General features: G+C 39.1%; 1 protein-coding gene across 3 annotated transcripts in view; it reads left to right on the forward strand.

The window, feature by feature from the left end:
• EPHA5 (EPH receptor A5) overlaps window positions 1-17432 on the forward strand; it is a 690216-nt gene that overhangs the window by 587407 nt on the left and 85377 nt on the right. For all 3 annotated transcript variants that reach the window (XM_033914879.1, XM_033914888.1, XM_033914869.1), the window contains exons 10-12: window positions 1479-1546; window positions 6416-6541; window positions 10382-10567. In XM_033914879.1, coding sequence (XP_033770770.1) covers window positions 1479-1546; window positions 6416-6541; window positions 10382-10567 — 380 coding nt within the window. The remainder of the gene's footprint in view (window positions 1-1478; window positions 1547-6415; window positions 6542-10381; window positions 10568-17432) is intronic.

The raw sequence follows: 17432 nt of genomic DNA on the forward strand, positions 1-17432 counted from the left end.
ATTGCGTTCTATTCTGGTCTCCTTATCTCAAGATATAGCGGCACTAAAAAAGGCTCAAAAAAGAGCGACCAAGATGATAAAGGGGATGGAACTCCTCTCTTTATGAGGAAAAACTAAAAAGGTTAGGGCTCTTCAGCTTGTAAAAGAGATGGCTGAGGGGAGATATGATTGAAGTCTATAAAATCCTGAGTGAAATAGAACTGGTACAAGTGGATCGATTTTCACTCCATCAAAAATTACAGACTAGTGGACACTCGATGAAACTGCAGGGAAATACTTTTAACACCAATAGGAGGAAATATTTTTTCACTCAGAGAATAGTTAATATCTGGAACGCATTGCCAGAGGTTATGGTAAAAATGGATAGCATAGCTGGTTTCAAGAAAGGTTTGGACAAATTCCTGGAGGAAAAGTCCATATTCTGTTATTAACACATGGGGGAAGCCTCTGCTTGCCCTGTATTGGTAGCATGGAATATTGGTACATCTTGGGTTTTGGCCAGGTACTAGTGACCTGGATTGGCCACTGTGAGAACGGGCTACTAGGCTTGATGGACCATTGGTCTGACCCAGTAAGGCTAATCTTATGTTCTTAAATAGTTTTTATTAGTCTAGCTATTCCAACTATTCCGTAAGCATCTGAAAACTTGGCTATTCTCAAAAATGTAACTTTTCCTTCCCTCTCTGGTACACTAAGCCCCTCTAAACTCTCTTCTTACTTATTCCTATAATCCCATTGGAGTTCCTTTCTATCCCAACTCCTGTAAACCGTGCCGAGCTTTACGACTGTGGAGAAGATGCGGTATGCAAACCCAAGGTTTAGTTTAGTTTAGTTTTAATGTAAAGATGTTGTAAAATACTATTCATCACCAATTTAGGACTTTCATGTCCACTCATGCAAGCACTGTTACAATGTTAAGCATTCTGGGTGCTGTTCTGGTTAATATGAGTACCTGTGATTGTTATTTATGCTCCTCTCAACTATCCAAATTTGTTGTAATGAGTAGAATTCAAACTTTACTGGAAGAGTCAGTTATGTCATTTCTCATGTACTGCAAAGTTCATTCATATTACTAGAAATTATATTAGTGGCTCACTAGAAGGGAAATTGGGGGTCAGATATTATTAGCTCATGGCACAGGAATCTCTGGGTATAGATGGCAAGCATTTTTGAATGTTGAAATACTGAAAACTAAGAAAGAATTTAAATGTTGGACATGTACCACACCTGTCAGTTAATCAGCAGATTGGGCCCAGTTTTCCACTTTTCACCTAACCAACCACATATTGGCAAAATTATGCTTTTTTACATTTCTTGCTTTAAGGGAATGCAGATCTAACAAAACACAGATCACAGATGTGTTATTTTCTTCCTATAAGTTCCAACAGACTTGTTTTTTTCTCTGGCTCCCGCCGCTGTACGGCTGAACTAATTAAAGGGTTCAGATAATTTGATGGATGAATCTTACTTTGTTCCAGGCGCTGCGGCTACAGCAAAGCTAAACAAGATCCAGAGGAAGAGAAGATGCACTTCCACAATGGTCACAGTAAGTGCCAGGCAAAATGTTTTGGAAATCTTTACTTTCAGGTCACAATAGAGATACGGTGTACAGAACAGAGATCTTTGCTGTTGCAGTTATGTTTCTGAGACATCATTCTGCTTCTCTTTGATTTTTTTCTCCTCCTGAAACTAGAGCATAATAGCGTTGCAGTATATACAGTATAAACTATGAATCCCCAAAGCAGAACTCAGAGCCCATTGTCTTGGGAGAAGTTTACACAAAGGGCCATAATTAACGTGACCATTTATTTTTTTTCATCAAAAGGGGACATCTATTAATTGTCAGTCCCGCCCCCGCCCCTATCCCACCCTAGCCCTGCCCCCAATGTATTCCATTCATTTTTCATGTACACATATCTTATTAATTCATAATGGTAACCATAAAATTTTTTAAAACTACAAAGCACACTATACGCAGAGAAAATGTTAATTATCATTTATATTTGTGGGGGTTTCAAATATGTCAAGGCAGATGACTTTAAAACATGCAATGTCACATCAGTAACTATAGAAAAATAGAAAAATAGAGTGCAAAATATAGACAACAGATATAAATTCTCAAAACTGACACATTTTGATCACTAAATTGAAAATAAAATCATTTTTCCTACATTTGCTGTCTGGTGATTTCATGAGTCTCTGTTTGCTTTTCCTTCTGACTGTGAATCCTTTCTTTCATTTCTTTCTTTCTGAACTCAGGCCCAACAATTATCCTTTTCTATTTCCTCTCTCCTTCCTTCCTATGTCCTTAGTGCCCCTTCCCATGTCCTTAGTGCCCTTAGTGCCTCCTTCCCATGTCCTAACTGCCCCCAGCGCCTTCTTCCCATGTCCTTAGTGCCCCTTCCCATGTCCTTAGTGTCCCTAGTGCCTCCTTCCTATGTCCTTAGTGCCCCCAGTGCCTCCTTCCCATGTCCTGTTCACTGCCTTCCATACTTTGTCCCACCCCCACCCCCGAAGCCTACCTACCTGCGAGTTCAAATCCCAACATGATCTGTTCAGCCTTTGGTGCTTCTGCAGCAGCTATAGTGTAAAGTCTGCCCAGTGCTCTGGCTCAAGGCCCTCTGCAGGTCCAGAGATGGGGTTTAGATGCTAGTAAGTTCTTCATGGCACCAGTTTTCCACTGATCCCTATTAGGAAGCCCTCTGGTTAGTCTGCGTTAGCTCATTGCCCTTCCCTGGGGGTGGGTTCTTCCATCCACTAGACAGACAGGGCTGATGAATAGAGAGGTCGCGGTAAGGGCTGTGTTCCCTCTGAGACATAGGGGAGCCCTGCACCCCCTTTCCTGCCTCCCTACCTCCTTCCCTCCCTGTCGCACCAAAAAAAAGCCTCCCTACTTCCTTCCCCCCCCAGTCTGCCGCCACTGCTGCTCTCCTTACCTCCCTGCTGCTAATCGTCGCCCAGAAGCGTTCTTCCCGACATCAATTCTGATGTCGGAGAGAACGTTCCGGGCCAGAAAATCGCTGCTTAGCTGGCCCGGAACGTCCTCTCTGACATCAGAATTGAGGTCGAGAAGAAGGCTTCTGGGTGGCTATAAGCCGCAGGGAGGTAAGGAGAGCAGCAGCGGCGGCGGACCTTGGGGGGAAAGGAAGCTGGGAGGCTTTTTTTTTTGCACGGCAGGGAGGGACAGGAAGCGATTGCCTGTCCCGTTGTCCCCGCGCACAGCTTCAGGATGCTGTCCCTAAAAACGGGACATTTTGGCGTCCCAAAGCTGTGTGTGGGGACAACAGGACAGGGGATCACAAAATGGGACGGTCCCGTTCAAAACGGGACGTATGGTCACCTTAACCATAATACATGAATTACTGTTTTTAAAATAATAACATTTTTCGTTTACAAAAATTAGACAGTTCTAAATCTAATAGATGCTGGCACTGTCATCTTGATGTAGGGACACTGGATCAGCTGCTGTTCTATTGTCTTTTAATACTTAACTTTTTGAAGTCAATATGGGGACAGATTAATATCATACTGGAGGCATCAATTCCATTGACGTATGAGGTAGTTATATGCAGAATGTTATTGCATATTAAGCCCCCTCCCACCGGACCATTGTAAATGCCAGCTTTTCCTTATTATGACCGGGATAGCCATACAAATGATTACTTGCAATTTGAAGAAATGGGATCACCTTAGTTTTCCTTTTTGGTGGGCGAGCTTATGTTTAACATATAAATATGAGAACATGAATGCTGACTTGCTGGGGTATAATAAGATATTCAAATTAGGTTGGGATCCATTGACGTCTTTTGTAGATTTGCTATAGTTGTCCTTTATCTTTATTTTTATTTTCCATTGTTTTTCACCCACACATCCAGGAGGAGTGGGAGCGTGAGGTGGGGGAGTATATCTTTTGTTTTGGTATTATTCCTTATGGTAATGATGGATGGGGAGGACATTTTTATCTTTTGTATAGATACTGATTGATTATAAGTGCTTGGTTGATTATCATTATTTGTATATAAATTGTATTGCACTTTTTGTTGGCATTAAAAACTAGGTACCTAAAGGATAAGGGGATTGAGGGGTACAGATAGGAGTTGAGGTAGGTTATAGGAATAGTCAGGGACCATTGCACAGGTGATGGGCCTGGAGGGCCGCCGCGGGAGCGGACCGCTGGGCGGGATGGACCTCTGGTCTGACCCAGCGGAGGCAAATTCTTATGTTCTTATGTTCTTAATTGAAGTTCCAAAAAAATAATAGACATAATAGATATGTCCTAGATTCTAAATATTCCTCTTAAAAAGTGCAAATGGCCTGTTGGGCACTGGTCAGTACTAGTGATATCAATTTTTTCACTTAGATTTTCGCAGCAAAGAGTTTTTCATTGACTGTCTATGAGAAAAAGCTTAAACCTTTCATGATATGCTCCAAATTTTATATAAATTTCTGTCTGCTGCAAGTTTCAAGTTTATTAAAAATTTTTATTCCGCCTAATCAGATTTCAAGGCGGTTTACAGAGATTTAAAAAAGAGAAGGGAAACATAGAAGTATACATAATCAATTGGACAAGACACAAATAGTAATAGAACATAGTAATCCAAAGACAAGACTTAAATGAAAGGATAAGGGCAAGAACTACAATATTTATAGAGAAAGGAGGAAGTAGGGAAGAAAAACATAATAACCTGCAGTAATGCAGGTTTAAAATGTTTGTAAAACATCATTAAAAGGTAAAGGGGATGGAACTCCTCTCGTATGAGGAAAGACTAAAATGGTTAGGGCTCTTCAGCTTGGAAAAGAGATGGCTAAGGGGAGATATGATTGAAGTCTACAAAATCTTGAGTGGAGTAGAACGGGTACAAGTGGATCTATTTTTCACTTTGTCAAAAATTACAAAGACTAGGAGACACTCAATGAAGTTACAGGAAATTAATTTTAAACCCAATAATATAACATAACATAACATCGTGCTTCTTAACCGTGTGACCATAAGTTCTATGTGGTTTACAAAAGATTATAAACTAAAGATAATATAAGAATGACAGAAAGAAATTATTTAATCAAGTATTTTGAAAAAGATAAGTTTTCAAGAGGAATTTTTTTTTTCACTCAGAGAATAGTTAAGCTCTGAAACACGTTGCCAGAGGATGTGGTAAGAGCGAATAGTTTTTGGTCTGTCTACCGTACCCTTAACTACCCAATATAGTCTGCAAAATCTGTAAATATCTATGTATAACCCAATTTCCGTGTTCACTGGCTGCCAGTGAACACATAATTGGCGGCTTTTAATAGTGAGTCACAAAAGGCTGATTTATAAATTGACCAATAAAAGGTGTTAAATTTAGCAATAATGTATTAGAGAATGTACCACAGTAAAACAGGCCCAAATTCTTGAACCGGTGCCAATTTTCTAGGTGCTGGTAGGAGCCCATACCTCCGTTAAAAAAGCTATCCAAAGGACATTTTTAACTGAGATTTGAGGCGCATGCCTAGAAAATCGGCACCAGAATCATGCCTGTGTAGGTGCTTCAGGTCGCCTAAAGCCAAAGTAGGCATGGCCAAAGCTGGAAGTGGAGTTAGGTGACCTAAAGTGCTTGTGTAGATGCTATTCACACAAAGATAGGTGCCCGAAATGTAGGCCCAGAAAACCCTGGCCTACATTTCCGGTGCCTATATTTCGGCTCTATTCTAAAACTGGTACCGATTTATGATTGACATGCAATCGGCGGCTGCTTTTAAGGTGGCTGCCGATATCAGCGCCAGTTTGAGAATCTAGGCCTAAATGATGACAGATAAAGACCTGAATGGTCTATCCAGTCTCCAGAACCACACCTGCCATTCCATGCAGGTAACACTTTATAATGATTTGAATACTAACATCACGACCCTGTACAAAAAGGCAATTTGTCACTAGAAATGCATTTTGATAATTGAAAACAAGGTGTTTCAGAGTACAGGGCATGCAAACAAAATTTAGCAAACAATTTCTTCCCTGCAATTTAGAGGCAATGGGCAAAAAAAGCATGGTCAGAAAATCAAAACTACTCACAGCTAAATAATAAACTGTCCTGATCTGCATTAAAAAGGGAAAGGGGATGGGATTTGATATACTGCCTTTCTGTGGTTCCATTCAAAGCAGTTTACATATTAGAAAATGGAGACCTAAATGACTTGCCCAGAGAGCTACGGTGAAAAATAAAAAAAATACCTATAATGGTGTGATTAATCACAATGAAAATGCTTTTATTAGGCAATTAAAAATTTAATTGAAATGCAGTCCTTGTGGTAACAGCATCTTATCGTCGCATTTATAAATGGAAAACTCAGGTTAAGGCAAAAGCCTTGTTTCAGGATATGCTTGCTAGTGCATTAATCTGTCACTGCATACCACTGAAGCTTTGATATATCTTCACAGTTAAACTGCCAGGAGTAAAAACTTATATTGACCCACATACGTATGAGGACCCCAATCAAGCTGTCCATGAGTTTGCGAAAGAGATAGATGCCTCATGTATAACGATCGAGAGAGTTATTGGAGCAGGTACGTGGATCAGTTATACTTGACTTGGAAAAAGACCCTCTTTCTGCTTGCTATATTCTTCAATTTTTCTTTTTCGATGTATATCTAAATATATAGATATAGATACCTATTTATTATCTGTGTCTACATATACACATATATATATATATACTATTTATCTGTTCCTATATACCTATTTATACCTATATATACCTATTTATCTGTGTCTACACATATAGGGTGAGGCAAAAAAAAAGTAACCCCCTACAATTTTTTTGTAATGTTTTCTCAGCAACCACTTGAAATTTCAATGTGAAATTTTATACTTCATTTGCTATTGCTATCTATGTTTATGTGCTGAGTAGAATGAGACTCTTTTATATTTACACATGGCAAAGTTACAGACTTTTTATCATGACCACCCAGTGATTTTCATGCACTCAAAAAATGTTTGCACTGTAAAACTCAAAAGAATCGGGAAAACAAAACTCACAAAAGGAGCGAATACCAAAAAACAAAAAAAACTACTTGTTTTAAAGCAAAGGTGATTCAAAACTGCAACTCATATACATACCTCTTTAAGTACAATTCTCTGAGCACTTAAAAAGATATGTATATGAGTTGCAGTTTTGAATCACCTTTGCTTTAAAACAAATTGTGTCACTTTCATTTTTTTGTTTTTTTTGGTGCACTGTAAAACTACCAGTATTTGAAAAAAAAAACAAAAAAAAGGGTACTAGCTTATTGTTAATGACTTCACAGCAATGTAAACTTTTGTCTGGGGAGCAATGTTGGAGACTTATCATAAGCTCCGCCCAAATCTGCAAACAATTACTGAACTTAAAAAAGCTCTGCAGATGATCTAGGACAGCCCACCACAGGGACAGGTCAACCAGGTCACTAAGAACTTCCCAAAGTAATTGAAGGTCTGTATTAAAGCTGGGGGTGGATACTTTTTGAGCATTCATAGTTAGAGAATGACATGGCGACAAATTTTTTCCCCCATCCCTGCGTGGACTCATTTTCCCGTCCCGTCCCCGTGAGTTCTTTTTCTGTCCCTGCTCCAATCCTGCAAGCTCCATCTTCATCTGCACAAGCCTCAAACACTTTAATGTCATAAGTGTTCAGGCATCTATGATTAAGGCAGAGCTTACAAGAATGGGACAGGGACAGCGATAAAACCCACGGGGATGGGACGGAGAAATTTAATTCCCGTATGGACGGAGACAAATTTGTCCCTGTGTCATTCTCTGTTCATAGTAATTATGAAATTCTGACACATTGTTGATTGTATCATTTGAATTACATTATTTTATTAGCTTTGAACATTTTTTTTTTTAATTCTTTATTCATTTTTAAAACTTTCAATAAGTGCAACATAATATACAATCACTTTATACTTTAACATCACTTAATTTTCCATCAAAGTCTAATTCACATCAAATATCCCTCCCCCCTTGTACCCAACAATTGTTCTTAAGCATAAGAAAACATAAAGTATCTCCCCCTCCCCCCCCCCACCCTGGACATGTATGTACAAAGAGAAAAATAATATTAACTTGAACATTTTTAACATGGAAAAATCAGTGTCGGTAACATCAAGATATTTAAAGATACTTAAGGCCCTCTTTTACTAAGCCACAGTAGAGGTTTCCACTGTGGCCCGGGGCACCAAATGCTTGGAACATTTACCACCCCAGGCCATGGTAGAAACCTCTACTGAGGCTTAGCAAAAGTGGGGTAAATGTAATAAGTATGATGACTAATTAACACTGGGTTGTACTAAATGGCGGTAGAGGTTTCCACTGTGGGCCAACGAGGCAAGTGCTCCGACGGTCATGGAATTCTTATGAACGTTGAGGCATTTATCTCATCAACCATGGTAGAAACCTCCATTACCGTTTAGAAAAGGAGCCCTAAATATGTAAAACTTCTATCTGTACTTCAAAGCGGTTACTGAAAAAAAAAACCCAGCATAAAACTCTAGGGGGTTACTTTTATAGCCTCACCCTGTACATTCATATAGGTAGCTAAATATGTATGGAAAGGTGGAGATCTTTCTCTCTCTGTATAATCTATCTATAAATAGATAGATGTATAAATAGATATTGATCAATATAAATATATGGAGAAAGATAGAAAGAGATCTCCCTCTCTATATCTATTTATTTTATAAATAATGCACACTATTTTTTTTAATTTACATATTTTATTTTTTTTCAAGTATTTCTTTACAATCCTTCAATATAGTCTCCCTGCTTTGCAATGACCGAGTCCCAACATCCGGGAAGCTTCATTATTCCATTCAAGATACAGTTTATGTTTAGTTGCCGAATGGCTCAGGTAACGGCGAAAGAAAGCTCTTCCAGAGATGCAAAACGATGTCCACGCATAGGTTGTTTCAACTTTGGAAAGAGGTTGAAGTCTGGTGGACTCATGTCTGGACTCTAGGGAGCATGAGGTAACACTTCCCAGCTGTATTCACATAGTTTTTCAATGATGACATTCCCTATGTGCGGGCGAGCTTTGTCGTGAAGAATGAGTGGCCTAGCCAAGAGCAACTGAGGTTGGGTTTTGTGCATTTTTCTGTGCATTTTTTTCAAAAAATCACGATAATACACTGCTGTGACACTTTCACGTGGAACTTTGTCTGTTCAAGAGCATCAGCCATGAGTTTCACACATCGTTCATCAGTTGTTGATTTCGGCCTTCCTGGTCTTGCATCATCATCTATGCTCACACGACCACTCCGAAAATGAGTTTCCCACTGAGAAACTGTACTACGATCCACTGTTAACTCACCACAAACTTCACGTAAAGGATTTCTGTTGAGTATTTGCCACGTAGAGTTTCAGTCTTAATGTACGACCTCTGATCGTCAATTGACACAGTACCAGAGACACCTGCAGCCTCCATTTCCCACACTTGTCACAGCCACACTACAGAGCTCCTAAGCACATGTCCTGCTACTTCAAGCACTGAAGTGAAAGTGAAACTGGGTTTACTGCAATTGTATCATCCACTCCCCAATTTTGCCAACCTGTGCATTATTTATGAAATGACCGTCGTATATTAATTTACATATGTATATGTAGGTATGCAGTTATACAGACGGATATATAGGGCTCCTTTTATCAAGCAGTGGTAGAGCTCTTTATCGAGGGCTGGTGAGGTAAATACTCTGATGTTCATTCAATTCATATGATTGCCAGAGCATTTACCTCACCAGACCACGATAAAGAGCTCTACCACTGCTTAATGAAAGGAGCCTATAGTTATCTATTTATTAGGGATAGACTATCACAATACATTTCATGTTGTTGCATGTTATTAACAAATGAAAACAAAAAATGGCATTTTATTAGGGTTCTTTTTTTTCATTTACCAATCAGTGTTCGTTCATTCAAAAGAGTGTACACTATTTGCCAAAAGGGTGCATTCATTTTTGAAAGTGTGTCCATTCTAACTACTGCATATGCACGAACCATGGCACACGCGTAAACCACTACTTATGTGTACCCTGTTGTGAAAAGCGAGCACACTCTTTCAGAAAGAATGCACACTCAATGAATTTGCTCCTTTTGCAACAAGAAAAGCCAATCAAAAAAAGAATAAAGCAAACATTCTTGATAAAGGCAAAGACAATGCAACAATATGGAAACTTTGATTGTCCATCCCTATGATCTGAAATAATCTCTCTATACAGATACATTGAAATGTATTTATGAATGCATGTGTCTGAAAAATTAATTTATTATTGGAAAACCATTTGTAATCTTTAAAACAATGGGATATGTTCCATATTAATTTCCTTTGTTGTTTTTTTTTTATTGTTACTATTCCTTATCTTGTCTTTCAAAGGAGAATTTGGTGAAGTTTGCAGTGGGCGTTTAAAATTGCCCGGTAAGAGAGAATTTGCAGTGGCGATCAAGACTCTTAAAGTGGGCTACACTGAAAAACAGAGAAGAGATTTCCTGGGAGAAGCAAGTATCATGGGACAATTTGATCATCCCAACATCATTCACTTAGAAGGTGTTGTCACAAAAAGTAGGTACCAGGCAGTATGGTTTTACCAGATCAACAAGAAATCTGTATATCATGGCTGGCTACTTTCTTTAAAATTGAAAGCAAGTGTAATTTTGTTACTTGGTTTCAGGCCAATATGGCATGAATTACAAGTAGAATCTACAGGGAAGTGGCGTTCTTTAGTGCACATTTGGGCCACTAGCATACCTTTAAACGTTTAAGGGACCCTTTTACAAAGCTATGCTATTTGCTAATGCGTACCTAGGCCCAGATTCTATAAATGACACTTAAAATTAGACACCTAGATTGGTGTGCCTAGCCGATCGAGGCACCTAACTTATCCCCCTCTTTTACTAAAGCTCGCAGCGTGGGCCAACGCGGTAAATGCTCCGTAGAAATTGAATGGGTGTTAGAGCATTTGCTGCGCAGCACTTGGCTGCGTGCCTTTGTAAAAGAGGGTCTTAACTGGCTTAATCTGCACTGATAATTAAAAGTGCCTTTAAAAACCATTAAAAATTAGTTAGCTGGTAGGTACCTAACTCGATAGGCGCTTACCACTTCAAGGTAGGCATCTACATCAAGGCGCCTACCGGTGCTTTAGACAGCTTAGGTGCTGCTAAGTGCAATTCTATAAATGGTGTCTAGAGGATGATTGAAAATTGCGCTCAAGGGCGCCCAGGAGTAAGGTGCCATTTATAGGGCCTTAATAGGGCTTAAAATGCCAAATCATGGGATGCACCCAGGCATTTTGCAGTAAATTCCAAATGTGTGCATGCTAACCACATTATTTTATTTTTGTTTTTGAGGAGGTGTTGTCTGGGCAGTGTGTGGGCACTAGTGCAGCTAGATTATCATGTGTTAATTGACTATTATATGAATGGCATGCGGACTGTAAGCACTCTTTTTTTTTTTTTAATGGCCTTACACTAACTACAATATTAGTGCATGGCCATTAATACAAATTTAAAAAGGGTCATTTTATAGCAGTAGTAAAAATGGCCTTAGCATGTGAGGAAAAACTATGCAAGTCTCATTATCAAAAAAGATAGCCAGCGGCAGTAGAAAATGGATTAAGATTACCTTTATCTTTTGTTCCCCCGACCTTGAAAAAGAGATTTGAAACGCGTCGGGAAGGGGAACCGATAAGGATTTAAAGATAAGTGATGCACTTTTAAATCTATTTAATAAATTATAAATAAGTCATAAAATAAGTTATAATTGCTTAAAATAAATAATAATATAAAAATAGTATCTATCCAATAGTGGGGAATAATGAAGAATTCCATTACCACTGACTCTGTTTGAGTAGGTGGAATCAGAATTCCCATTGGATAAGAATTGTTTGCACTGAGTGGAAGCTGTGACTGGTATCCTTATATACTTTACTTAAAGTAGAGAGTCAATTATAGTTAGTAGACTTCTGGCATTAGCCACTCCCACAGAGGCATTAGGCAGCCTAAAGTGCCTAGAGACGTGATTCCAGTGTAAATTTTTTAGTCACTGCTATATGCCTTGAAACTCAGTTAAAAACATCATTTAAACAGTGTTTTGTTTTGTTTTTTTAAATGAGCTTTGATGCCTACCGGTGCCTATATAATCAGCACTGTTTAAAGAATCCGGGCCTTATTGTCCAGTTTGACATTAAAGGAAACAAGTTACTTACCCATATCAAATGTTCTTAGAGGATGGCAGGACTTAAATCTTCACCTCCCCAAAGAGCTGTATTCCTCTAGCTAATAGCAGGCTGAGGAGGTCCCACGTGACAGTGTAAGGTGGGATCAGACACGTGTGCGTGATGAGCCTAGCCAAGAGCTTTGAGAAAGAGTTGTCAGGGCACTGCTTTCATACGTCAAACATCCTTGATGTCTTCACCCATAGGTGAGGCTGTAAGCATTTTGTCCTGGGAAAACACCTGCTACCGATAAGTCATGTTATTTTCAGTGTCATAGCAACAACCTCTGCACATTCCACTGCACATAGAAAGGTGTTTTTATTGCATATTATAGACATTTTCTTTATTGTCTTTGATTGCCACTTTGCTTGATTTTGTGAACTTAAAAGATAAAAATAGTTCTCTAATGTTGTCTTGAATCATTGTATGTGGTTACAGCTGTGCAAATTGAAAATGTAATTTTGCGTTGGGAAAGGTAACTGTCACCATTCAGTTTACTTAGGCGGTTACTTGCTTTTAATTTACCATGTTGAAACTCACTTTATTTGTGTCCTTAATTTCATGCTTTTTGATCTGATGCTAATTTATTCAACAATTACTTCCAACCAGCAGCACAGAGATAATGAAACCTAAGTGCAGCTAAATCTTCCCGTCTAGTTTTTGATGGGATTGAAGCTGAGCTGGAGAGGAGCCCTGTGGTATTCTTTGAGGCTTTTAGAGCTACAACAAGAAGTTACCCTCTCTGCAGCATTACTTTCCAATGTTATGAACAAAGAACTCACTTTACAGCCATTGTTTAATCTTTCATTGAATCAGTGATTCTGTAAATAGTAATCTAGTCTATAGGTTTCATTGCACGTGACTAAAATCTAACAACTACCTTCTATTTAAGTTGCTCATGCTATAGGCCAGAAATATTTACTAAGGGATTCTAATAGCTATAAGTTACTTGAGCTGTCAGAACATCTTCAATGAATATGCATGAAATGATTTGCATGCACACTAACTTCATTAAATGCAAATCTATCTCATGAATATCCATTAGGAATATCCTGAAAATCTGACGTTTGCGGTCATTGAGGACTATAAGCGAATAACACTGCCTTATGCGAATCAAAAGATCAGTAAAAGGTGCAGTGCTGGCTTTGAAAATCTTCACTAGCTCCCTAACTTTAAAAGATCAACTTTAAAATATTATTCCAAAATACTGCCGTCAAAATGATCTTTGAGGCTGAGAAATTTGACCATGTAACCCCTCTGCTAAAAAAAGGCCCATTGGTTACAAAATTATTTCTCTCGCTTTCAATGTTCAGGTCAATCACTCACCCATGTTCATTGATAAATTTTTGATTCCATACGAAACTTCATGCTTGCTTAGATCAGTGGTTCCCAAACCTATCCTGGAGGACCCCCAGGCCAGTCGGGTTTTCAGGATAACCCTAATGAATATGCATGAGAGCGATCTGCATATAATGGAGGTGCCAGGCATGCAAATCTGCTCCATGCATATTCATTAGGGCTATCCTGAAAACCCGACTGGCCTGGGGGTCCTCCAGGACAGGTTTGGGAATCACTGGCTTAAATCATCTCAACAACACCTTCTTGCAGTTCCACCCATTCATCAATTATTTTATGACTCAACACATAAAACCATTTATTCTGTAGTTGCACCCTCTGGAGCTCTATCCCAATAACTCCAAGACAAAAGTCTAAGACCCTCTTTTACTAAGTGCGCTAACCAATTAGTGCACGCTAATCGATTTAGCGTATGCTAAACACTAACGCGTGCATGTTAGTCTATGGACACATTAGCGTTTAGCGCATGCTAATTTGATTAGCGTGCGCTAATCGGTTAGCGCACCTTAGTAAAAGAGGGGGTAAGTCAAATCATTTCAAATCTCACCTTAAAACCTTTCTCTTTAGGGATGTGTTTGAGATGTAGATAAAAGGGTTCACTTATGCCTTTCCTTTGCCATATCGTTCTGTCCATTACCTCTTTATTTTATTTTGAAAATTGTAACCCCTCCCATTTCCCTTTTGAGCGTGTCTTGTCAACTGAATTATTGCATCTATACATCCTTTCTTCTGTGTTTAACTATTTCTTTTTTGGTTTTTAAACTAAACTAACTAAACTAAACTAAACCTTAAGTTTCTATACTGCATCATCTCCACAGAAGTAGAGCTCGGCACGGTATACAGGAGTTGGTATAGAAAGGAACTACAATGAAAAGTAAAAGGACTTAGAAAGAGAAGTTTAGAGGGACTTTGTATATCGATGAGGGAGGGGTCATTGCATTTTAGAGAAAAGCCAAGTTTTCAAATGTTTTCGGAAGAGTTGCACTATGCAAACTGCTTTAGTATTTAAAGCAGTATATCAAGCTATAGTAAACTTGAAACTAAAACTTGTTTAAAAAACAAACAAACAATAAAATTAATATATAATTGTGTCTTGTATATCTCATGGTTTAACACAGGAAACGCAGTACTGTCATGATTATTCGACCTATGCTAATCCGACCATCCTGCATATTTGACAGAGCCCCCAACCCCAATGACCTCATTGTGTCGTCATAAAGAAGCACAGCTTCTTTTTTGCATTTCCGGCGTACCACAGAGGGGAGTTTTGCACCTGAGACAATTTGTTTTGGACCCAGATATCTAAATTCCTTAACTATTCCATACACAGCTTCACATGCTCTCAGATTGTTGCAACATAACAGGCAGCTCATAGCATCAATTAAAAAGGGCCAAATGGAAAATAACACAAAGGCCTTCTTCTACTTAGCACCTGCAAATTATATTACATTTTATTACATTAGTGATTTTTATTCCACCATTATCTTGCGGTTCAAGGCTGATTACAGAAGAGGATTTGTGGACATGTCCAGAGGTGTTACAGATTTAAGCGGGTTGCTTCAGAGGATTGAAATGTTTCATATGGTGTTAGTTAGTCTTCATGGATTTCTTGAATAGCAGGGTTTTTATTTCTTTTCTGAAAGTTTTGTAGTCTGGGGTCACGATTAGTAGATTGGAGAGTTGGTGGTCTAGTTTTACTGCCTGTGTGGCTGGAAGGCCATCGTACAGGTTTTTTTTCTGTTTGATGTCTCTGATTGGAGGGTATGTGAATGGTGTCTGGGTTCTCCTGTGTCTGGTTGTGGTAGTTTGGATTAGGCGGTTGTTCAAGTAGGCTGGGTTGCCACCATTTATTTAAATAATAGACAGTAGAATTTAAATAGTATTCTTGCTTGAATTGGGAGCCAGTGTGAGTCGAGGTATGCCTCGATGATGTGCTCGTGTTTTCTTAGTGAATAGATTAGTCTCAAGGCTGTGTTTTGTACTGTTTGTAGTTGTTTTATAATTGTTGCAAGGCCGGGGAGATATAGGATGTTGCAGTAGTCGAGGAGACCTAGGACTAGGGACTGGACTGTGAGCTGGAATTGTTTTCTGTCGAAGAATTTTCGAACTTGCCTTAGGTTTCTCATGACCAAAAATGATTTCTTTATTGTTTTGTTGATTTGTAGTTGCAAGGTACAGCATCTGTCTATCGTCATTCCCAGAAGTTTTAGAATGGGTTGAATGGGGTATTTGATTGAATTTATTACTAGGTTTGTTATGGTTGGGGGTTTTATTTTTTCGAGAAGTATGAATTTTGTTTTGTCTGGGTTCAGTTTTAGTTTGTGGTCTTTTATCCATGTTGCCACTGTTTCTTTTGTAGTGTGTCTGTCATGGTGGGCATTGGCTGAACAAAAGGAAGGAGGATGGTGATGTCGTCTGCATAGCTATAGGAGGTTAAGCCTATTTTGTCTATACAGGTGCCGAGGAATGCAATGTAGAGATTGAAGAGTAGTGGGTATATTGACGATCTTTGGGGTATGCCACAGGGGTTTGAACCATGGTTCAGATTTTTCTTTGTCTTTACTCTGTAGGTCCTGGATTGTAGGAATCCTTGAAACCATGTGTGTACTTTGCCTGTGATTCCTGTCAAATGCTGTGGCGAGAGCTAGTTGAATAATCAGCATTTTTTTGCCTGTGCAGAGGTATTGTCTAGCTGTGTCCAGAAGGGAGCCTAGTAGTGTCTCAGTGCTTAAGTTGGTTCTGAATCCAGACTGTATAGGGTGGAGCAAATTGTGGTTTTCTAGGTAGTTGGTGAGGAGTTTAGCTATGAGGCCTTCTATTAGCTTGACATATAGTAGAATTGAGGCTATGGGTTTGTAGTTGGATGGTTGATCTGTTGCTCCTTTTGGGTCTTTTAAGATCGGTGTGACGATGATTTTGGAGAGGTCTTGTGGGAAAAGGCCATCTATGAGCATGGTTTGTATCCATTGCATGAGGAGAGTGAAAGAAACTTAGGAACAGCTCAAAGAAATTGCAGACTGTAGAGTAAGCCTGGTCCTTATTTAAGGACACGGTGAGCGAAGCGCAAAATCTGTATATCCCCAGATTTAGAAAAGGATGTAAAAGAACCGAACAAAAGAACCGGCTTGGATAACTAAAGAAGTGAAGAAAACAATAGGAGACAAGAAACATTCATTCCGGAAATGGAAAAAGGACAAAACCGGGGAGAACTGGAAAGAGCATAGGAAGCATCAAAAAGAATGTCACCACGTGGTTAGAAGAGCAAAAAGAGAGTATTAAGAGAGGCTAGCCAGGGAAGCATGAAATTTTAAACCGTTCTTCAGATATGTTAAAGGAAAGCAGCCAGGAAGGGAGGAGGTGGGGCCGCTGGATGACGGAGATAGGAAAGGAGTGGTGAAGGAGGAAAAAGAAGTGGTGGATAGACTAAACATCTTCTTTTCGTCAGTATTTACAAAAGAGGACACATCCAATGTGCCAGAACCTGAAAAAATCTTCAAAGGAGAACAAGCGGTAAAATTAACATCCATGGAGGTAAGCCTTGAAGACATACACAAACAGATAGATAGATTAAAAACTGACAAATCTCCATGCCCAGACGGAATCCACCCTAGGGTATTGAAAGAACTAAAGGAGGAAATGGTGGAACTACTACAGCAGGTTTGTAATCTAACCCTGAAAACAGTTGTGATCCCGGAAGATTGGAAGATAGCTAATGTTACGCCCATCTTTAAAAAAGGATCGCGAAGTGACCTGGGAAACTACAGACTGGTAAGTTTGACTTCGGTTCTAGGGAAGATGGCGGAAGCGCTGATAAAAGACAGCATTGATGAGCATCTAGAAAGGAATAAACTGATGAAA

Source organism: Geotrypetes seraphini, chromosome 1 (genome assembly GCF_902459505.1).
Source record: "Geotrypetes seraphini chromosome 1, aGeoSer1.1, whole genome shotgun sequence".
NCBI lineage: Eukaryota > Metazoa > Chordata > Amphibia > Gymnophiona > Dermophiidae > Geotrypetes > Geotrypetes seraphini.